The sequence below is a fragment of the Thunnus thynnus genome, chromosome 8 (assembly GCF_963924715.1).
Source record: "Thunnus thynnus chromosome 8, fThuThy2.1, whole genome shotgun sequence".
Lineage (NCBI taxonomy): Eukaryota > Metazoa > Chordata > Actinopteri > Scombriformes > Scombridae > Thunnus > Thunnus thynnus.
In genome coordinates this window covers 27,692,831-27,714,400 of record NC_089524.1, presented here as the reverse complement: position 1 = coordinate 27,714,400, position 21,570 = coordinate 27,692,831, and the positions used below count along the sequence as shown (strand labels likewise).

General features: G+C 39.9%; 4 protein-coding genes across 4 annotated transcripts; 3 read left to right on the top strand and 1 right to left on the bottom strand.

Annotated features, from left to right (window-relative positions):
• The first annotated feature begins 1,460 nt into the window (after nucleotides 1-1,460).
• On the top strand, nucleotides 1,461-7,457 carry plcxd1 (phosphatidylinositol-specific phospholipase C, X domain containing 1). Its single transcript, XM_067597729.1, has 7 exons — nucleotides 1,461-2,078; nucleotides 3,185-3,323; nucleotides 3,439-3,581; nucleotides 3,691-3,819; nucleotides 4,588-4,743; nucleotides 5,276-5,456; nucleotides 5,556-7,457. The coding sequence occupies exons 2-7, from the start codon at nucleotides 3,200-3,202 to the stop codon at nucleotides 5,798-5,800; spliced, it is 978 nt and encodes a 325-aa protein (XP_067453830.1). The 5' UTR covers nucleotides 1,461-2,078; nucleotides 3,185-3,199; the 3' UTR covers nucleotides 5,801-7,457.
• A 1,642-nt stretch (nucleotides 7,458-9,099) lies between these two features.
• Nucleotides 9,100-12,491, top strand: si:dkey-66a8.7 (PI-PLC X domain-containing protein 1). Its single transcript, XM_067597727.1, has 6 exons — nucleotides 9,100-9,608; nucleotides 10,131-10,267; nucleotides 11,446-11,574; nucleotides 11,665-11,820; nucleotides 11,900-12,083; nucleotides 12,224-12,491. The coding sequence occupies exons 1-6, from the start codon at nucleotides 9,527-9,529 to the stop codon at nucleotides 12,487-12,489; spliced, it is 954 nt and encodes a 317-aa protein (XP_067453828.1). The 5' UTR covers nucleotides 9,100-9,526; the 3' UTR covers nucleotides 12,490-12,491.
• Nucleotides 12,492-12,728: 237 nt separating this feature from the next.
• gtpbp6 (GTP binding protein 6 (putative)) lies at nucleotides 12,729-16,125 on the bottom strand. Its single transcript, XM_067597724.1, has 10 exons — nucleotides 15,428-16,125; nucleotides 15,208-15,345; nucleotides 15,055-15,125; nucleotides 14,843-14,973; nucleotides 14,638-14,708; nucleotides 14,212-14,370; nucleotides 13,905-14,113; nucleotides 13,602-13,750; nucleotides 13,073-13,225; nucleotides 12,729-12,997 (listed from the first exon to the last, which is right to left on the bottom strand). Exons 1-10 carry the CDS (start codon nucleotides 15,831-15,833, stop codon nucleotides 12,871-12,873), a joined length of 1,614 nt encoding a protein of 537 aa, XP_067453825.1. The 5' UTR covers nucleotides 15,834-16,125; the 3' UTR covers nucleotides 12,729-12,870.
• A 258-nt stretch (nucleotides 16,126-16,383) lies between these two features.
• LOC137188206 (ICOS ligand-like) lies at nucleotides 16,384-21,293 on the top strand. The gene is made up of 5 exons (XM_067597726.1): nucleotides 16,384-17,658; nucleotides 17,766-18,089; nucleotides 18,638-18,922; nucleotides 19,010-19,186; nucleotides 20,975-21,293. The coding sequence occupies exons 1-5, from the start codon at nucleotides 17,505-17,507 to the stop codon at nucleotides 21,046-21,048; spliced, it is 1,014 nt and encodes a 337-aa protein (XP_067453827.1). The 5' UTR covers nucleotides 16,384-17,504; the 3' UTR covers nucleotides 21,049-21,293.
• The last annotated feature ends 277 nt before the right edge of the window (nucleotides 21,294-21,570 follow it).

Sequence of the window (21,570 nt, the reverse complement as noted above, 5' to 3'; positions counted from 1 at the left end):
ACCTACTTAAAACAATGCCAACCATTTCATTCTTTGTATCAATTATTTGGATGGAAAGCTAGATGGCAGCATTGCTACACTCTAATCTACTAAAACCATCACTGTACTCAGCTTGTTTTAAGTCAGCGAGGCTGTTTTCAGTATATGTGCGCAGGCCTGTCTCGCAGCAGACATGTTGCCCTTGTACAGCAGGGAAAGCACAGACGCAACTAATAACATTAATTAATAATGGCTGTACTCAGTGTCTGTGTGTAAACGTGGCAGCATGAAGAATACCAAGAGTCTGTAAGCAGCATACCTAAGTGGAATGCAGCCATCATTAATTTTACATGGTTAAACCGCTACGATATGTGAAAAAGGCCTTTACAGTGAGACGTACAGAAGGGAAAGCTGTTGTGGTTAAATCTAAAGTCAGCAAGGCACTGAAGCAGTTTGTCTAGTTTGCTTCACTATACTGGTTAGTGCTGTTTCAGAGTTTATTGACCTGCTGAAGAAGCTGAGAAAGACCTGACCAACCAAATTATCACAAGCAAACAGACGACTTAATCAATGTCCTCTCTGGAAGCCCATTTTAGTGCAAAGGTCAACTCTCACCTCAATTTAAACTTTGAGGTACATTTCAAGGCATTTTAAGAATCACTGTGTAATGTGTGGCAGCAATTTTGAGCAGTCGAAAAACACATGAACATCTGAAAGATAGTTGGTATATAGGATGAAAAGGGTAACAGACTGTACACATCTCACTCACATTTTACAGAATGGACAACCACCTTTCTTCTCAGACAGACTTCATGATGTAGGTCAGCAGTTCCTAATCTTTTGGCTTGTGGCCTTTCAAAGCAAAGCAACGTGTTATTAAGACCTCTTGTCACAGGTTACATATGTCCCGAGTCACGAGCTGTTCAGTTCAATAAGCAATGTTTCCTTTTCAGATTGTTTAATTTGAATTTTAGAGACCTCCAATGTTTCACAATGGATGAGAAGGTAGCCTGTGGAGTTTTTCACCACTAGCAGCACTACAGAGCAATATTTTCATGAGTGTATCCTCCTTTTGTTTTTATTATTCACAAGTAGTAGGACACATGCGTGTGAGCACACTGTTGACAAAGTACACATTCCTGCTGCCAGTTTCACCACGGTGGTGGTAAGAAACGCAAAAAAAAACTTAGCAATGTGCCTACAAAGGCAAGGAAGAAGGAGACTGTAAGCTAGCTAACATGGATGTAAACATTTGGTGTTTTAATACACTAAATGTAAACATAACTCCACAGGGCAGCTTTAATTATCTGGTGACCCCTGGAAGGGTCCAAAACCCCAGGTTGGGAACCACAGACCTTTTTCAAAAAAAGAAAAAAAAAAGAAAATTTAAAATCAAATCAATCAATACTGGACCAATACTTGTATAGATATATAGTATGTTGTACTTTTGGCCACACCCCATCAGTGACGTAAACCAGGTGTGGGAAAACACCTGCTGGGACACGTACAGGTGTGGGCAGAGCTACAGTGTGTCTGGGAGTTTAAGGAGTTTCCAGCCAGACATCAGCATCACTGTTGTGTCCTGTCTGGTTCAACACGGAACTCTCATCTCAACATTTCAGCGGGCTCTTTAAGAAGAGAGCCTCTCTACATCTGCTGATCTGTCAGCAGGCGCGGTGCCGCCGCCCGTCCTCCCCGCACATCCCGCATCACCGCAGGGCACAGAGGGGACCCACTTTGTGTTCATGCACATGAGCGGCCAGCAGATCGCACGTGGATAATCGATCAGTTCATCGCTATGGCTGATCAATAATTGAACTCAAAATGCGCCGGGCCCACCGTCTTCGCCATCCCGGGCTATGCAGGTGTAAAAGGTAACTAGACGGAGCTGCTGGGGAGCGACACGGCCACGCTTTATCTCCTGGACCTCATCATGCATGTTTTATGTACAGCCATGACATTTTTTAAAGCGTTGGGATGGACGACTTGCTCTGGCACACGTCTTTAATTGTAGTCATCATCGTGTTTGTCCTGTGTGGTGGTTTGTCTGGTTCAGCTGGTTTGGCGACTGGAGGAAGCTGCAGCAGCAGTTTGATCAAGTAAGTGTGATATTAACTGGACACATGACTGAGTGTGATAGTGAACACGATGCACAAGTTTCTCTACATGCACATCTATTTGAATTACCCCTCCATACAAACAAGACTGCCCTCATGTAGTTTCAGTTGAATACAATAGCAGCTTCCGGGTCTGGAAACATAATGTAGAGATCTCACTTCTACAAGCGCTCTATAGGCTACCATTAAATGCAGTGCTGGAAAGTAACGGAGTACATTTACTCAAGTACTGTACTTAAGTACAATTTTGAGGTACTTGTACTTTACTTGAGTATTTCCATTTGGTGCTACTTTATACTTCCACTCCACCACATTTCAGAGGAAAATATTGTATTTTCTACATTTACGTTACATTTATTACATTATTTACATTACATTTACACTACATTTATTTGACAGCTTTAGTTACTTTTCAGATGAAGATTTGACACGAATGATAATATAACAAGCTTTTAAAATACAACATAGTGTTAAAGATGAAACCAGTGGTTTCCAACCTTTTTGGCTTTTGACGTCTTACATAAAGCAGTGTGTAGTCAGGGTCACATTTCAGATGTCTATGAGTTGTTAACAGCTCCTCCAAATAGTGATTTTTCCCTCTAAACTTTTCACATGGTTTCATTTCAAAAACTGTTCAAATGATCCAAAGTTTCAACAAAAATCAAAGATTAGAGAAAAAGTCCAAAAACTAAAAACAGATTTGTGTATCAGAACTTTGTTTTTTCTTCTTTCCTCTCCCATTAATCATCTCACAACCCCTCAGATTTATCTGGTGACCCTTTGGAGGGGCCCGACCCCTAGGTTGGGAACCACTGGACTAAAATAGCTAACTGTATATAAAGTAGTTGAAACTAGCTCCACCTCCAGCAGCTACAACAGTAGCATGCTGCTCTAACACTGATGCTTCACTATTAATAATCTAATGATGTCATATATACTACTATATCAGTCAGAGGGACCAAACCACTACTTTTACTGCAATACTTTAATTACATAAAACTGATAATACTTATGTCCTTTTATTTAAATAAAGGATCTGAGTACTTCTTCAACCACTGATTAAATGTGTGTTCACTGACGGGCTGCAGACGCCGGAGCTCAGAATGTCCTCGGTTGTGGTGTCCGGAGTGAGAGAGCTGAGACTGGGAGAGCTGCCCATGGACAGCTGGATGACTCACCTGCCGTGTGCTCTGTGGGACATCCCTCTGTACCACCTGGCCATCCCAGGTAGGCTGACGTTAGCTGTTGGTAGTTGCATTATGTCTAGACCATCCTAGATGTTAATGCATATAATAATAATTAGATGTCTTACGATGATTGTATTGATCTTCTCTCCACTCAGGCAGCCACAATGCGATTACTTACTGCTTGGATATGAATGACAGATCCCCTGTTGACCTCACCCAGCCAGACATGCTTCAAAAGCTGGATAAATACATGAAGCCCCTTATTCGCCCCTTTGTGTACAAATGGGCGAAAACCCAGGTAATAAATCACAAAAAAAGCCATACAAGTTACTCTTTGTTAATAAAAATGGATTCAATAATATTTTATGCTGTGTCTTGTAATGTATTCTGCATCCTGTGTCTCGCAGGACTACTCTATAAAGCAGCAGCTGGACTGTGGGGTCAGATACTGTGACCTGAGAATTGCACACAGACCCAACGACAGCTCCACAGATCTGTACTTCTACCACGGTGTTTACACCACACTCACTGTGGAGGTGAAGTACTTGCACACAGACACAAATGTCCACAAGATGTTTCCACACTGAGAGTTATGCTTCTGTAAAGGCCCGCCTGCACTCAGAACAATAACCAGAAAGATAAACTTAAAGAACAACAACACACTCATTCTCCAGTGAGATGTTAAATCCTCCTGTCTCTGCTCTTTATTGTGCTCAAAAAAATCAACATTGTGGTTGCAATTGTGGATGTTTATATTTTACTGTAGTGGGAATGCATTTTATTTAGAATCCTGTTCTTCAGCCCTTTTCTTAAACACACCTTAACCCATTAATTCTTTGGCAAGTATAAAAAGGTATTAGATGCTCTAGAAAATTATCCGCTTAGGAATTCATCAGATTTCTGTAAATCTTTCACCACGCTTGATGCTTTTCACCTAAGCGACCATATCTGTGATGCTACAAAGAAATAATGCAGAAAATATGAAGCATTTCTAAGACATTTCTGTTGTACTCAACATATCTGCAAGAAGAATAAGAATGCTCTTCACTCACCTCTACTCTCCAGCAGAGCTGCCAGGTGGTGAGTGGGAAAAAAAACTTCTTTATCCAGAGCAGATCTGGCAGATCGAACACACTTGACACGCTCCATTAGTAAACCCATGTATGAAAGCCAAAAATCACGTCCTACCACCTAATGGATCCTGGCATTATATGTCACAAGTTATCATTTGTGCAAAGCTGTAAATTTTTTACTAGATGGCGTCCTGCTGTAAACTGAATGGCATCTTGTGTTTTCCTTTATAGACTGTTCTTATTGAGATAAGAGAGTGGCTGGATGCTCATCCCAGAGAAGTGGTCATCCTCTCCTTCAGCCACTTCCTCGGCCTGAGCCAGGAGCTCCACATGAGGCTGCTCAGAACCATACGCAACATATTCACCTCCAAGCTCTGTCCCAAAATGGTATGGCTTCTCTTGGCGATGTTCTATATTTTTCATATTGTCAATAAATCCCATGAAAAGACTCAAATAAACAATACATTTATCCTAGCAAGTATTGTATGTGTAGCCAAAGACTGATATATCCTGTTCCACTGTGCCATAGAGCTCCACTGTTGTCCAACAAATTAAACACACTGTAAATTGTAGTTTATTTTAGCTAATCTATCAAATGTGTATTAATCTGCAGCTGAAAATAGTCCCCAACAAAGGCACTATTTACTTCTGTTTGAGTAATATTTGCCAAAAACTACAATGCCCAGCTGAAACTACTATGATAATGACCCATTTTTAAAGATTTACATCACAAGATTTCATCCTACTTCAATAGGAACAAACATAGTCTGGAGAAGTCTGAAAGCATTGAGAGACAGAGACGGTTTATGTCTTTTCATGGGGTTTTTTGACAGTAAGAATAACACAAGCCTCGTCCTTTAACTTATAATAAAAAAATCATCAAAAAATGCAACTCAGCCCATTATTCTTTTGATTTCAGGAAGTGTTAAGTCTTCGAAACCTCTGGGCTTTAGGCTACCAAGTGATTGTGTCCTATGAACACAACATTGTCAGCTATCACAGTGACCTGTGGCCACATATTCCTTACTGGTGGGCCAACAAATGCAAAGCTGAGGCTCTTATTGAGGAGTTTGAACACAGGAAACAACGCGGCAGACCAGGTAATGTACCAATGACACAGGCTAGGGACATAAATTATTATTACTTTATTACTTACTACTGTCACTTGTACAATCCCATGTGTGTATTTTGTGTTTCAGGAGGTTTCTTCGTCACAGGAATTAATCTGACAGAGGACCTGAAATACATCTGCACACACCCGACAGAGTCCCTGAAAGACTTGGTGATGTCCACGTACCCGACGCTGCTCAGCTGGGTGAAGGAGCAGACTCCCGGCTCCAAAGTGGACTCTCTCAATATTATTGCTGGGGACTTTATCACAGAGAGCCAGTTTGTACCAGCTGTTGTTACATTGAATGAGAAACTACTGAAATGGTCCTCATGACTTTTACCGATATGCATTATTCTACAAAAAAAAATGTGAATCACAGCATGAAATACACATGAGCTTGTTTTGTTGAGAAAAATACTCAAGTACTTGAATTATTCATTTAAATATAAATGCACTTATTGGAGGCAGTGAATTGTATATTTCAGTCTTAAAGCTGCTTGGAAACAGACTTTTGGTATATTGAGCTGCACTTGTTTGTTTACATTCAGTTCACTATTTATGCAATGTACTGTATCAGTTGTCACACATCAGCAAGGTGGCCAGCTTAATGTTACGGTGACCGAAGCAATAATGATACAACTAATGTCACCTTAATGTATGCATTTTAGATGAGTAAGCACAAACAATGTATTCACTGACCACATATGACTTATTGTAGGGCACATGTTTTATAAATACGACATGTGGGCAGCAAGTTTAAGAAGTAGCTAAACTGTAAGACGTGTATTTACCCATAGAGAATGTAGAGAAGAAACTTATGCAAAATGCATGGAGAAAAAAAAGTTATTTGCATGAACCCAACCTTGACTGTTCTATTAAGAATTGACTTTATTCAGCAGGTTAGGCCTTGATTTTAAAATAATGCTGCACCACTGTGCCTGTGAAGATACGCTTTTCCAATAAACATGAGCATTTTGAAGAAAATAATCTCACTTTATTCACGGACCATTCAGAAGTACAAATACAATTAAAAATGTTTCCACTTTATGAGCAAAAAATGTTTTACTTACTTAAAAGAAGTGACCATGTCCTTGGTATTTTCAGCCACAGAGAATGTCAAACTACTGTATGGTGTCCCTAAAGGGCCACAGTAGGAAAAAAGCTTGTTCCCCTACGTTCCTTTACAATGCTTGCAATTCCCTCATGATAGAACATCACAATTTGTGTTACCTTGCAAAAACTTAATTCTACAATTATTAATTAGCACAGGATGTAATTGACTTTTTAAAACCTTTTAAACGTAAGCTATTAGTTTACTCTAATTCAAATATGTTAAGGCAATTCATTGCTTAAATAGTAGGCTGCTCATGTTAAAGGTTCTGTTAAAGTCACCATAACAGTCAACATGATGACAAACAGGGAAATAAGAGAGTAACATTAGAGCCACAAAACAGACTTGTTCCTCTTGTTCCTTTTTGTAAAATGTGAAAATGACCTTTAAAAAGGCCTTTGTTCAGATAGTGTACATATGTTTCTACTGTTAGTTTGGGGTTTAAAGCCTCATACAGGGTAAAGAGGATTCATGAATTGTGCATTTACATTTTGTCCATGCTTGTAGGGAAGATAAAAGATTCCCTACCCGCCAGTTAAAAGCAGATTCAGGATTTTAAAACGTTTTCTACAACATTCAAGAGCCAGAACTGTAATCATGACACCAACTAGTGTACTTGAGTTTGTGCTATGAATGTTTTGGGTTTTGTATTGTTTTATTTGTCTGTTTGTATTTTTGCTGTCATGGATGGTTGTTGTTCTTGTTTTATTATTATGTGCACTGATTTTAAACTATAATGTAATTTTAATGATAGCTTGAACCATCAATACCCATCAAGGGACTGATGTTGGAAATTAGCTTCGGCTATTTACACATGTACAGTATATCAGACTCTGGTCCTGAAACTGTCGCTGTTCTCTGTACTTGTCTCTTAGAAATAAACTAATAAACTAAAAACTAAAGAGAGCATGCTTCTTACATAATCATTTTTTTCTGTGATTAATTAGAATAATTAACTTAATTGTTGCATTTAGAGACAGTTAATGAATGAATTACATTTAAATTATGGAATTACAATCTTAAAAAGTTAAAATGGTATTGTTGAAAACATTGATTAAATGAAATGAATGATTTAATTATTCTGCCATTAGATTCTTGTGTATTATGTATATATTCTTAAATGTACAGTTTCTGTTTCACCAACAGGTCAATTTAAAGATCCTCTCTATAATAAACAGAGTAACAAGAGCTCTCATTGGCCAGCACTTGTGTCCAGTGTTGTGGGCAAAGGCAAAAAGAAGTGTCTTATGAAGGTGGCCATTATGTTCTAAATGTATCAACTGCAGTAATCAATAATAAATAACCACAGAAAAGTCTATAATCATACCAGCAGCTCTGTCCAGCCTTAATTAGTTGAAGAAAAGAATGTCAGTATTTTTATTCATACTGTCCTCATTTAATCAGGGACTTTGCTTTGGTCTGCTTCCTTGTTTTGTTGTTTTCCTACTTCCTGTTGGTTGCTGCCTTCTATGTGAGATGGCTTATTGATATGTTGATGAGTTACATCTAGGAAGGGTTGTCTGCTTATGTAATGGAAAGATATGTAAATAAACTTGACATGAACACTTTGTCCTGACTCATTTTGTTCTTTTAAAAGACAGTGGTAATATTTATCTTTTTTAAACTCAGAAATTGATGATCCAATAAAAAAATATAGATTTAGTAGTTGTAAGGTAGATTTAAAAACAAACCAGACCATTCATGACAAATAAGCCTCAAAAACTTTAAATGTTTTGCAAGTAAAAAGAAAATGGAAGCACAATTATCACTGATAACAAGTTCCTCAGCACATGATGAAACATTTGGTGATACAAAGATTTTATAAATGAAATAAAATCACATGACGATAACAGTAGAAAATAAGCCAGTACATAACTGAGGGCACAATAAACCCTTCTGACCTCTCAATCTCATTTCTAAAATATAACTTTTTAAATTATTTCTGTGAAGAGCATACATCATTTACATAATTACATTGCAAGTTGATGAAATAATTCATCTTAGCTCAATGGTTTTATATGCAATTCTATAAAATGTTGGAGTTTTCTGCAGGAATTTATTTATTTATTTTAATGATTTCACGAACATTTCAGCACCAACATATAGGCATTGCATCTCTTTTGCATCAAACATACAAGAAATAATCCAAGCAGCAGTAACCTTATCATAAATATAACGTAAAAAGATAACAAACAATAAAAGCAAAATAGAGTAAAAAATGAATACATAAAACACACACAAAAAAATTAAATAAATAAAAATAATGCAGGTTGCAGAATGTATTGAAGATGGTCATGTCTAGACAGTTACCCTAGATTCGCGGAACTCTCGCGAGATATGTACGCGTTGTTTCTTCATTTTGCGCGTTGTACAAAATAATGATGTTTCATGATGTGACAGCGCTGTAGTTAAGGTCTGGTTATGTTTAAGCACAAAAAAACCCCACTTGGTTAGGGTTAGGGAAAGACCATAGTTTGGGTTAAAACGATCACTCTCGCGAGATCTTTCTCACCTTCTTGTTTGACACTTGCTTGCCCCGCCTCCTCCGACACGTCACAGCAACGAAGCACCGGGCTGTTGTGAAAAAGCAGTTTGTCTTCTTTGAGGAGAAATGTGTCAAGTGTGAATGAAGTGTGACATCACTTGCGTTGGCATTTTTCAGACATAGGACACTGTTGCCTTTTACGTCGCAGGGCGTGAACGCGAACTTATAAGTCCTTAAAAATGCAGTTGTTGTTATTAGGACGGAGCCAACAACGCAGATGAATCAGGAAACACAAAGTTTAGTCTCCCCCCTCCTCCTTTGTTCAATTTGTGGTCGATCATTTAAAGGAATTGGATAAAGGAAGTGGTATTGATCATATGATGACTTGCGCGAACAGGATTCTCAGATCCATAAGTTCAGTTTTCAGTGAGTCTCCTGAAGGTCTGTGACTGACTTGTCCGACATGGATTACAGCTGCCAGGACTGGATGTCATCTCTACCCGAGGATCTGTGGGACGTTCCTCTGACAGACCTAGCCATACCTGGTACAGATAACTCCTCTTCTCTTCCCGTGTGTTTGCACCGTACCTTTGTAAAATAAATCAACCTGCGCAGAATATTCATCCCATACAGCACAAAGGAGCACAGATCAGCCAGTATAGACATTCAAGTACTACAGGACAGTCAGACTAATTATATATATACGGTTGAATTATGTTAATTATAGCTGAAACAACTGATAAACTGGTTAGTTGATCGACAGATTCAGTTTTTTCAGCGAAAATGTCAAAATTCACTGATTCGAGCTTCTTAAATGTGAATATTTGCTGCTTTTACGACAGTAAACTGAATATATCTGTGTTTAGACTATTTACATTCTTTACAAGCAATTTGAATAAAAAGTGGACTTTGGCTCTGGAGAAAAATAATTTTAGTGAATACAACAATAAAGACTCAGTCTCTGACTTCAATTGGTTTTGCATTTTAGTCTTTTAGAAAGGTAAACCAGTTTCCCCAGTTCAGAGTTCTGAAGAACATGTAAAGCTTTAATGTGCTTTTTCATCCAGGGAGCCATGATGCCATGAGCTACTGTCTGGATATAAACTCCCCCTTGGTCAGGTCTGAATCAGACTGCTTCAGGCTCCTGGATGGAGTTTTCTACTGCTTTACAAGACCTGCCATTTTTAAATGGGCTACAACACAGGTATGTATGGTGGAAGAGTATAAATAGCATCAGCTGGACAACTTGTTCTGATTATAATGTAGTTGACAAAGTGGTTTGAGGACCCCTATGGGACTGAGACGTTATTGCTGTGGGGGGTTTTGCACACACCACTTCCCAGACATCACCTGGAAGTGAAGCTACAAGATTGTCCAGTCATACCCCCCCCCCCCCCCTATCTGTTTTGGGTGGGAGAACTAACATGTCTATTATTCTAATTGGTACATGGAGTTTGCTGACCTCACATAATTCCCATTTGGATCAAATGTAAGTAAATTAAATTAGTAAAACAAGGAACCAACAAACCTGATTGACTATTGATATCTGATTTTCTGCAGTAACTGATTTATTTTGGCCACTGGAAGACAGCAGACATAAGCTGTAAAGCCAAACATATTATCATATTGACATATGACAAACTTGTTAGCAAAAGTTGCTTATTTACACATCCAGCAGTTACAGAGCAACATTATAATTCATTTGGAGTCGTGTTTCTGTTCACCTGACACATGTAAGTCCAATAATCACTCTCCTTTTAGCTCTGTTTTAGTCTCCTCCTGCAACTCCTGAGGGAAATATCTGGCTCTTTAGCTGCTAAATGCTTCACTATGTTCACCAGATAGTTGCTAACTGTGTCTGTCTGCGGTTTGGTGCAGAACAGGTAGTGTACAGTCAGTCTTCATTTTTACTGATAACAGCTTCCTGCTGCGTCTGGAAACGGTGCCGATGAGAGCAGTGAGAGCCAAAACACTAAAGTTGCGAGCTGGAAAACAAAAACAATAAGCTGAAAGTTACTGAAAGGCACCACAGAGCTGCAGAACTGCAGGGTCAGGTGATAATTATCTGTGGGTTTTCGTCACTACAAGCGATTCCTGTTACATATGCAGAGTCATTTTATCCATTTTTAACAAAAAAATATTGATTATAGCAGCTTTAAGTAATGGAAAAGCAGTTTTGATATGCTACATGAAAAAGACAGGTGCAAGTGCAGGGACCAATCACATTTCTTGGCTTTGTGAATGGAGGTTTTCTGACTATTGATACATTTTTTTATCAATAACTGTAACATAATATATCTAATTGTCACATAACATACTTGCATATGTAGTATCCAAACATGTATTATGTCAGTATTGTGATAACATGGCTCCTCCCCTCAGGACAAAAGCATTGAGGAGCAACTTTCGATGGGGATTCGGTTCTTTGATCTCCGCATTGCACACAAGCCTGACGACATCTCCAATGACCTGTATTTCACACACGTCATATACACACATTTAACAGTCTTGGTTAGTATAACCATCTTAATTAAACTGCCCTTAGTTTGAGCTTTTGGGGAATATGTATGTATTGTTTATGCATCAATCCCTCCTTTACAGGAAACACTGTCATCTGTTGCCACCTGGCTGAAGTCTCACCCAAAGGAGATTGTTATCCTTGCTTGCAGCCATTTTGAGGGAATCAGCGACGGACTCCACGAATCATTCATTTTGTCACTGAAGAAGCTGTTCGGCTCAAAACTTTGCCCCCGAAAGGTTAGTTTTCTCCTCGTACAGCTGATTTATTGTATAAAAACCACACTGTGCCTGACAAAGCCTAACCTGCCCCACACAGGAGTCAGTCCTGACCTTGCGCAGTCTGTGGGCGTCTGGTTACCAGGTCCTGCTGTCCTATGAATCCCAGACTGCAGTGAGACATCAGGAGCTGTGGCCTGCCATCCCCTACTTGTGGGCCAATAAGCGCACAGCTCAAGGAGTGATCAGTTACCTGGAGTGGAACAAAGACCTCGGGCGTCCAGGTGAGTTTCAGTTACTCTCTTCTTTCCTGACATTCACTACACTGACTTGGGAGCACAAAGAGTAGAGTTCATGACATTAGAGACTTCTTTGAGGACTTAATTGACAAGTGTGTACTAGTTTTTAATGTTTTTTTTCTCAGATGGCTTCTTCATCTCTGGCCTGAACTTGACAGCTGATAGGAATTACATCACCATGAACCCAAAGCAGTCCCTGCGGACGCTGACCTTCAGTAATTGGGAGTATTTGAGGAAATGGCTGGAGGAGCAGATACCTGGGTCGGACCCCAAGAGCCTCAACATCATTGCAGGAGACTTTGTGGGTCCACTTCCACTCTGTTCTCTGGTCATTGCACTGAACCAAAAACTTCTACGAAAGAACAGCAGTCAGAATAAAAAGTGTTATTAGCTGCTGTGGATGTTTAATTTCATGGGGACTGATCCCAAGATAGCTACTGAAACATATACCTCATTGCCACTTTTCTATATTTCTGTCAATTTAAATGTCTACTTTGCGAGTTTTAACTGAAAGAGATGGTTTGAAAAGAAATCTATATCTACCAATCTGAGTTTCTGTATTCCTTACACTAACTAAAGGTTGTTTTTTTACCCAGAAACCTTTATATATGTTTACAAGAATGCACATCATTCCGTTTGTAAACTGTATTTTCTAATATTTTAATATACTCTTTGTTACATACAATCTTTTTTTACAACGATTGTGGTGCAGTCTATCTGTCCCACAGCTGCTGTCGTGCGGCAGAAAAGGATTTCTCTCCTCCAAGCGTTGTCATCTGCCTGTGAACAGTTTCTTGTAGCGTCCATAAGCAGCCGTGCTGATGATGACCTTGACAACAGCCGAGCCCTCATCTGCATTCACGTGCACGTCTTGAACGGCGGCCTCTTTGTACAGCCAACTGTGGATGAAGATGCACATTTACTATGGATACTCTGTTATTTCTAAATATACCACAGTGGGAAAAACAGCTCACCTTAACTGAGGAGTGCTGAGGTCTACTTTGAGATCCAGAATTTGTTTTCCTGTAGAGTTCACGATCTCTTCCTCCACGGCTTTCTTCAGCACATCCAGGCCTCGCTCTTCCAAAGCAGATATGGGCAGTGTGTCGGGCTCTGCAGACTGATAGCTGAGAGGGACGATGAAAGATTGTTAAGATTAATTTCTTCTTAAGACTGAATCCTGGAAAAAATATTATAATGTCTGCAATCCTTTTATCTAAATCCAAATCATTATATTGCTTTGGGTACAGTTAAATATGCTATTTTATGACATAAATTCAGTTGTATAAGTAAAATTGTGTGTTTCTGTGATGCATGGTCTTGTTTGGAGAGATGCAACCTGTCATAAAATCTTCTAGATCTTGTACACTAGTCAACAGATGCCTGTATTTTCCTGTTTTTCCCTCTAGGGATAAACTTGGCCTTATTTTTAGTCTAAATAGACTTTAAAAGATCTTTAAAACAAGCAGGTAACCTACAGTATAACAGGACATTTGCTCTTACTTGTCAACAAGGTCTATTTTATTGTGGACCTCAATCATGGAGCTCATCAGCCTGTCGGGGATTTGTAGGTTCTTCAAAACACTGAGTACGTTCACCTTCTGATTCACCGTCTCTGGATGGCTGATGTCTCTGACATGAATCAGCAGATCCTGGAAGTGCAAGAAAGACAACACACTTTACTCTGATGTATTCTTTTTCAAAACCAGTTACATCAGAACTTTGAAACCAAACATCCCACATTTACACTCTGTGTGAAAGCAAAAGAATTTCTGATTATCTTTGACGTGAGCAGAAGGTACGTACAGAGTGTTTAATATCTTCCAGGGTGGCAGAAAAGGAGTCGATGAGCTGGTGGGGCAGCTGGGACAGGAAGCCGATGGTGTCCACGTACAGCACAGTCATGCGACTGGGCAACTGGCCGGCGTGGACGGTGACATCCAGGGTGGCGAAGAGCTGGTTTCTGGGCTGGAGACCGCTGTCACCAGTCAGTGCTTTGATCAGAGTCGTTTTTCCTGATGAGGGAAATAAATGAATAAAGTCACTGTCATCGAACTGAAACTCTGAATATTGCAAATATCAAGACTGGTGTTGTGTGTTTCCAGTCTCTCACCACAGTTTGTATATCCCAGCACAGAGACGATGGGGAACTCCTTGTGTTTGCGCTGAGATCGCAGCAGATGCCTCTTTTTACGCAGCTTCTCCAGCGCTGAGCGAATCTTCATCTCCCGCTCCTTCAACAGTCTCTGCTGGACCTCCATCAGCGTCTCACCTGTAAGGACCAAGCTGAAGCTAGAGTCCATCAGGGAAGCTTTAAGGATGGGTTCACCATTTTTCAAGTCTGTCTTAAATCTCTTTTAATCTTTTAACAGCCAGTATGAACAGGAGGATTGATTACAGCGAGGAAAACCTGTTTCAATGTTCATATGGACACCTGACTGTTGTTTTAAGACAGACTTGAAAAATTGTGGACCTATCCTCAAACCTCCATGCAGACATGTGTACGCTGTGGTCGACCACTCAGGTGTAATGGTGTTACCTGAACCTCCGATGTATCTCGCCCCTCCACCCTGCTGATCCAAGTTTGCGATTTCATTTTTCAGACGAGACCTGAAACCAGCATTAAAAAAGTATTGTACATCAGTAGGAATTCATCTTGGTATCAGACTTATTCAAAATCCCAGAGGGTAGAAATGTGATAAAAAATAAAGGCTGAAATTGCAAAATGTTTTCAATGATGCAACCTTAACAAGGGAATCTCTGCCAGAGAGATCTGTAACTTGGCCTCTTTAGTTCTGGCGTTGCAGCGGAAGATGTGGAGGACCACAGAGTATCTGTCAAACACTTTCACCGCCCAGGCTTCCTCAAGCTCCCTCTGAAAAGATTTTTTTTTAAAAGTCTCAGTGCATGAAACATTTCTATACATGAACAGAAAGCGACTGTCAGACAATCTCACCTCAGACAAAGGGGACAGACGCTCCACATTGACAAAAACAGCTGTGATTCCTGCTGTTCGCCTGATTTTCTCTGGAGTGGAAACAGGCACAGATGAGTCATATTACAACATACATGTGCAGATTCACAGGTGGGAACCGAAAGAGGATCATACCTGTGAGAGACTGGAAATTGCCTTTTCCAAATATCCTCTTCTTCTCTGGCGTCTTGGTGGAGAGGATGATCTTGTCCACCACTCTCCAGTTATCTAAGGTGTTTACAAGCCCTTCAGCCTCGGCCATCATCAGCTCAGCTGCAAAGGAAGCCATTAAAAGAGTGAAATAACACCTCCAAGCATCTCTCACACGCTCATATCTGAATGATTGTGTTGTTACCGGTGGTCAGATACTGCTTCCTGCTTCCCCACTTGACATCAGGGTGAACGATGAAGACCCTGTGATGGCCCTCGATGCCTGTAGGAACCTGCTGCTGGAACAGCTCCTCCACCTCGCTGTCCTCGATGAAATCTTCACCCTCATCATCCTCCAGTGTGGAATCAGAGTGCTGCTGTCCACCTTTGAGGTCATCTGTGCTCTTGAAAGTGCGTGTAGAGAGTGCAAAGGCTCTGGACTGCAGGGTGGAGACAGCTCTCAGCCAGTGTTGGTGACAGTAGATCAGTGGAGCTGCATGGTGAGAGGTGAGGAGGGGTCTGCAGGTTGTTGAGGCTGCTCTCTGCCCGCTGTGTGTGCAGGGTCGCTGCAGGAGGGGGAACCATGAGTGAATCCTCCTCAGTGCTGTCATGTTGTTTCAGGAAGCTGTCTTACTGGTGGCATCGGGACCGCAGTTAGATGTCACTCTCACCTCTGATCGGACAGTATAAACTGTCTCACATGTGACAGAAGCTGCAGGTCACCCACCAGCACTGTTTACGTCTTCTTCTTCTTCTTCTTCTTCTTGCTCACTGAAGCATCACAAACCAGCCTGAGACTCTCACGCTGCCACTGTCTTTATTTCAAACTATAAATATATTCAGAAATAGAGTCTAACTGTTTGAAAGAAGGTATATTATCTAATAACACATGCGCTATCAGGGTTGTGAGCTTCAGATTTAGAGGTGTAGTTTTTTCGCCCCGAGTCAGGTCTTCCAGGCAGCGTTTTTTTCCGTGCTGTGTACTTTGGTAAAACACTGAGGGTTCAGTACCTGTCACATGCTGTCAGATACAGGCTCTCAGTGTATGAGATTCAGCCCTGAGTGGAGTTTGTGTTTGCATGTGAATTCTATTGTCCAAATTGTACCCAATTTGGACGAAAGAAGCTGCCTGGAAGTCTAAACTCAGGGACTAAAAGTAGCTACGTCCATGCCGTTGTTGTGTTCGTTCCTGTTTACGTCACTTCCGCTGTAGTTTCGCAGATTTATTAAAAAAACAAACAAAAAAGCACTACTGAAAAATTAACGAGAAACACTGAAACTAGTGTAAAGCACATTACATTTTCTGACACAAACGTACAAAACAGAGTTTAAAATGTTTCATTTGTTCTGCTTTTACTTTTTAATGTAATTTTATTGAGTTAATGTTCAAACTGCTTGATATTCTGGTTTACAGTATCCTGATAGCTCAGAATTTGTATTTATATGAATTTTGACAGGAATACATTTTAATGCTTTGGGTCCATTTTAGATTCATTTTCATTACAGCTGGTTAAATATTAAGCAATTAGTGGGAACTAGTTTTAGCAGTTTTAGTTTCAGTATGAGTATTAAAGTCATCATCTTGTTGTACAGAGTATTATGAATCCCAGAGTTCATTTATTTATTTGTTGAATACAAAGTTCAAAGACTCACACCAACTGAGAAAATGACAAATAAATTGACAGATAAAATCATATGATTAATATGAAGTGAACTTTGCAGTGAAGTAAGTGAATATTAAGCAAATAATAATAAGATTCTATAAATTAATAGGCTAAAAACTGGAATGAGGTTAAGTGTCATTTCTGTCTGAGAGTTAACTTACTTAAAATGAATAAACAGGAGAAGTTTAATATTTGGTTCCTCTTTTGACAACATCACTTTTAGAGTACCGCTGCCATTTGCCTACATCACTGTGTAGTGTGTTTGTGTGTGTGTGTGTGTGTGTGTGTGTGTGTGTGTGTGTGTGTGTGATGGGTGGGTGGGTGGGTGTGTTTGACATATAGTAAAAAGAAGTCAAACAGGTCGCCCCAGTCTGCACACAGACGGGATATAGTCAGATGGAAACTCAGTAGCAGCTATTAATCCTGCGTGTTAATGTTTTATTTTAACAACCATCGACGTTGGAAAAGATAAGAGAGAGAGAGAGAGACCAGGTAGCACAACAAGCCGCAACATGACTGACAATGAATTCCTTCAGAGTGAATAAAGGTGTGCTGTGACAAGGAGTTGTTAAAGGAAACGAGTCGAGGGGAGGATTTAAACCGGCATATAAATCAGTGATGGACCTGTCTTCGTTTCCCAGATTAAAGAGTGAAATATCTTTGGATTATTTTTGCGTCTTGCGTGCGCAAACTTGCCCTCAGCGGGCGATGCCGGTGTCACTGTGGCGGACAGGACTGCTGCTCAGCTTCCTCACTTTGTGCGCCAGTGTGGGTGAGATAACTCTGTCTGTTCATGTAGCTAGATTACATACTGAGATAACTCTTTACACTGAAACCTACTGATGATTTACCTGTGCTGCTTCACTTCTTTCCTTACAGAGGAAGAGTGCGTCCTTGGCATAGTCGGACGGCCTGTCTCACTGCCTTGCTTTTACCCGGAATTAATAACCTTTGTGAATATTTCCATTGAGTGGAGGAGAGACAGTGAAGTGGTGCTCAGATCAGTGTGGGCAGAGGATGGAAATGTGGAGATATGCAGTAAGAACGGCGTCACAATCTCAGCTGATGCTCCAATGACTGGAAACTTGTCTCTGAAGCTGCCCAATGTTGATGTCAAAGAGGACAAAACCTATTATAGTCTGTTCCTCATATCACCAGGAAATCAAAGTGCTCCGCTGTGCACCGTGTGCCTCAGGACAGCAGGTCAGTGTCAAACACATAGGCTGTTATCAGAAGAATAAGATCCCCTTGATTAACAATTTGTGTCTGATTTGTTTTTTTCCACAAAAAAGTATAATTACCTCGTTAAAAACCTTAATATGACATCTACTACCTTCTCCCCCATTAAAAATGACAGAATCTGGAAATATGCAATAAATTTCATTTCAGCAGGTAGTGAAGATGGCTCAGTGGATTGTTTTCCTGAGCTGATTGGATCACTTCCAAACCTGACACACATCCACTCGAGCTGTCTTCACAGATGTGCAGACAACATCAGGAGAGACCCTTCACTCCCTGGTCACTGCATGTTCACCACCCTCCCCTCAGACAAGGTCATAAGGGTCATGAGGGCACTGGCCAACTGTCTGAAAAACAGCTTTTTCCCTAGAGCTGTGGACAAGCTGTTGACTCCCCCCCTTGCAATAACTGCAATAACTTCTCTTACAGTTGCAGTTGGATATTTGTATATGTATAATATTATTGTACTGACTGTAAAGGAACTAACTCCTCTCATTGTTGGTTGTTCGCAGCAAGTTACAGTTCCCCGTTGCTGCTGAGGGAGGAAGCAGCGCAGGGTGATGAGACATTCTTCTTGTGTCAGTCCAGCGGCGGCTTTCCTGAACCTGCTGTTTACTGGCTCATCAACGACACACAGGAGCCCCCCGAAGGCTCAGTGAGGACCCTGGCGGCATCACTCCCAGACTCCCGTCTCTACAACGTCACAAGCCACCTGACGGCCAACATTTCCAAAGATTCCAGCGTGTCGTGCATCATAGAGAACCCGTCCATGAAGGAAACCTTGTCGTCCACAAGCTGTGAGTGATTCATTCAGTTTATCAGGCCTCAAACACACCAGCAGGTCACCAATTGGTCACTAATGTCTGGTTCTTGTTGGAGCTCAGATGGAGATCAGGGAGGCCCGGTGGTGAGTCGAGCATCACAGGCCATGTGGATGTTCAGCACGGCTCTCTGTGTGGTGGTCGGGGTCATGGTGGCGGCAGGAGTGGCCTATCAGATCCACCTGGACAGGATGAGTAAGAAGAAGAAGGAACAATACCAACACAGCCGTCCAGGCAGAGGTAGGCATCTGCTGCTGGAGACGTTTTATTTTTAATAACATTACAAGAGAGATCAGCAGTCACAGTGTAAGAAAGAAATTCAAGAATCTGATCAAACAATACAGAAACTCACCTTCTCTAAAATAAACGACACAAATCTGTGTGGAGGTTTCTCACCTGTGACAACTTTAAGACACAGATTTTCAATCTGTTATAAAATTCAAGCCTTTTGGTCTGACATTTTAGACATGATGCTTTACTGATCATCCTCAGCTCCTCTGAATCAACAGTGAACCTTTTTCCTTCTTATTCCTGAAACAAAAATTACTGTCTCAACCATCAACATCTGACATTTAAAGAAGATAAAACAAACTCTCTGGATTTGATAAAAGTTGGCAGCATCTTTTTAAGTAACTTGAAACTTGAACTTTAGAATCTAAATTTTATACTTCATCAATATTTCATAGTATCATCAGGCTGAAACTAACAGTTATTTTCATTGTTGATTAATCTGTCCATTATTTTCTTGATTAATCGATTAGTTGTTTGGTTGTTTAAATGTCAGAAAATAGTGAAAAATGTTGATCACTATTTCTCAAAACCCAAAATGCAACCTCAGCACAGTCCACAACTCAAACATATTCAGTTTACTGTCATTAAAGACTGAAGAAACCAGAAAATATTCACATTTGAGAGACTGGAATGAGAGAATTTTAGTATTTTTTCTATCATAAATGACTCAAAACAGTTATCTAAATAGTTACCGATTAATTTTCTGTCAATTGACTAATTGTTGCAGCTCTAGTAGGGACACAAGGTGAAATTGTCTAGGCTCTTTGTTGCATTTACTCCATTTTTTCCCCTTTTATTTATTTTCTGTATGTGAAGAAACTGTTCAATAAATATATGTGTGGCTGAAAGAGCAAGCAGAGTTTGAAAGTTTCAGTCCAAATACCATCAGTGCAGCAGCAGGTTTCTGTGTAGATTTATTGTTTAAACTGAAACATCTGGAGAAAGATAAAGGATTCTTCTGAATATCATTTTTAAAAAGATTTTCTGATGTACTGGTAGATGGCAGGTGAAGGAAACAGGGAGGAATATACAGGATGATAAATAACATCATGACACGGACTCATTAGTGCAGTGGTTGTGAAACTTTGAATAAAGTTATGTGTACTTGTGATGCCTCACTATAGACGTGTTCAACCAGGAGACACAAAAAGGTGAAAAGCATTCCATATTTCACAAGAAGAAAAGCAAAAATGAGAGAAAAATCTGAAAACCTACATATATTTTGTGTAACCACAGTATCTGGTGACCCCTGACTTTTTAGAACCCCCCTTCAAAATCAAGACCAGTTTTTCCATCTGGTCGTATTATTGGACATCTACTTGTCACATCCTTTTGTAGAATTTATTATCATGTTGTCTAAAGCACAATTTGAACCAACTGCACAAACTATACTGATACTCGGTGTGATCAGACTAGTGGCTCATTAATAATGTTAAACAATTCACCTCAAATAATCTGTTTTATTTAAAACGAGTTGGAAATCAAATGCACTTACTATTTAACTATTTACTGGAGAAATCAAACAACCTGCAGTGAAGGAAATGTCACAGAGATGTTTCTTAAGCCCTATTCATTTGCAGGAACTGGAACTCAAATGCTTCACTTCAGTAGAAAGTATTAATTGTCTCAATTCAGGTGTTGAAATGACATAAAATGTATCCTATCAAGAAGACCTGGTGGACCTTGTAATGTGCTTTTGGTTTTGTTCTAACTGAAATGACTGTTTGTCATCATCAGGATACAGAAGGCGAAATCTGTACATGGAGGAAACGGAGGCGATGAAGTCGGAACCAAAGGAGACTGATGTGTAATTTTTTAACTGGCAGGTTTCAATCTGACACAACAGAGCACTGATTTGTACATATATATATATATATATTTGTTGTGGTTCACTACTTAAATATTCCGTCTTGAGCTTTGGCTTTTTAAACAGACCCTGCCGATAATAAGTATAGTCACTGTAAATTAAACTGTTGACATGTTTCATCTCATCCCCTATCTTCATTGTTTACTGGAAACTCCCTTCCATTTCTCACAGAGTGGAGTCTTTGTGTTTCAAGGTTTAATAAAAGACACTCAAAACAAGTCTTGCAACTGTTTTATTTCACTTTCTGTTTTATTTCACTTTCTGTTTTATTTCACTTTGTGCAGATCTGTTAGAGTTTTTCCATCAGGACAGAAAATGTGACATAGATGGATAGAATTTTTTTGAATATTTGAAATAAATTAAATCTTCAATGAGATAAAAATGGATGAAAGACCAAAAAAAGACAAAATAATGATTAGTCTTTACTGCAATGAATATGATTTCAATAAGAACAGTTTTGCTTTTT

Bases quoted from the DNA above. Each gene is read 5' to 3' on its own strand.
- plcxd1 (XM_067597729.1), top strand. From the start codon at position 3,200: ATGTCCTCGGTTGTGGTGTCCGGAGTGAGAGAGCTGAGACTGGGAGAG. The intron at 3,820-4,587 runs GTGAAGTACTTG...TTTCCTTTATAG, and splicing joins ACACCACACTCACTGTGGAG to ACTGTTCTTATTGAGATAAG. The intron at 5,457-5,555 runs GTAATGTACCAA...TTTGTGTTTCAG, and splicing joins GAAACAACGCGGCAGACCAG to GAGGTTTCTTCGTCACAGGA.
- si:dkey-66a8.7 (XM_067597727.1), top strand. From the start codon at position 9,527: ATGGATTACAGCTGCCAGGACTGGATGTCATCTCTACCCGAGGATCTG. The intron at 11,575-11,664 runs GTTAGTATAACC...CCTCCTTTACAG, and splicing joins ACACACATTTAACAGTCTTG to GAAACACTGTCATCTGTTGC. The intron at 12,084-12,223 runs GTGAGTTTCAGT...TTTTTTTCTCAG, and splicing joins CAAAGACCTCGGGCGTCCAG to ATGGCTTCTTCATCTCTGGC.
- gtpbp6 (XM_067597724.1), bottom strand. From the start codon at position 15,833: ATGACAGCACTGAGGAGGATTCACTCATGGTTCCCCCTCCTGCAGCGA. The intron at 14,974-15,054 runs GTGAGATTGTCT...AAATCTTTTCAG, and splicing joins GTCTGTCCCCTTTGTCTGAG to AGGGAGCTTGAGGAAGCCTG. The intron at 12,998-13,072 runs GTGAGCTGTTTT...CTTCATCCACAG, and splicing joins CTCAGCACTCCTCAGTTAAG to TTGGCTGTACAAAGAGGCCG.
- LOC137188206 (XM_067597726.1), top strand. From the start codon at position 17,505: ATGGACCTGTCTTCGTTTCCCAGATTAAAGAGTGAAATATCTTTGGAT. The intron at 18,090-18,637 runs GTCAGTGTCAAA...GGTTGTTCGCAG, and splicing joins CGTGTGCCTCAGGACAGCAG to CAAGTTACAGTTCCCCGTTG. The intron at 18,923-19,009 runs GTGAGTGATTCA...GTTGGAGCTCAG, and splicing joins AACCTTGTCGTCCACAAGCT to ATGGAGATCAGGGAGGCCCG.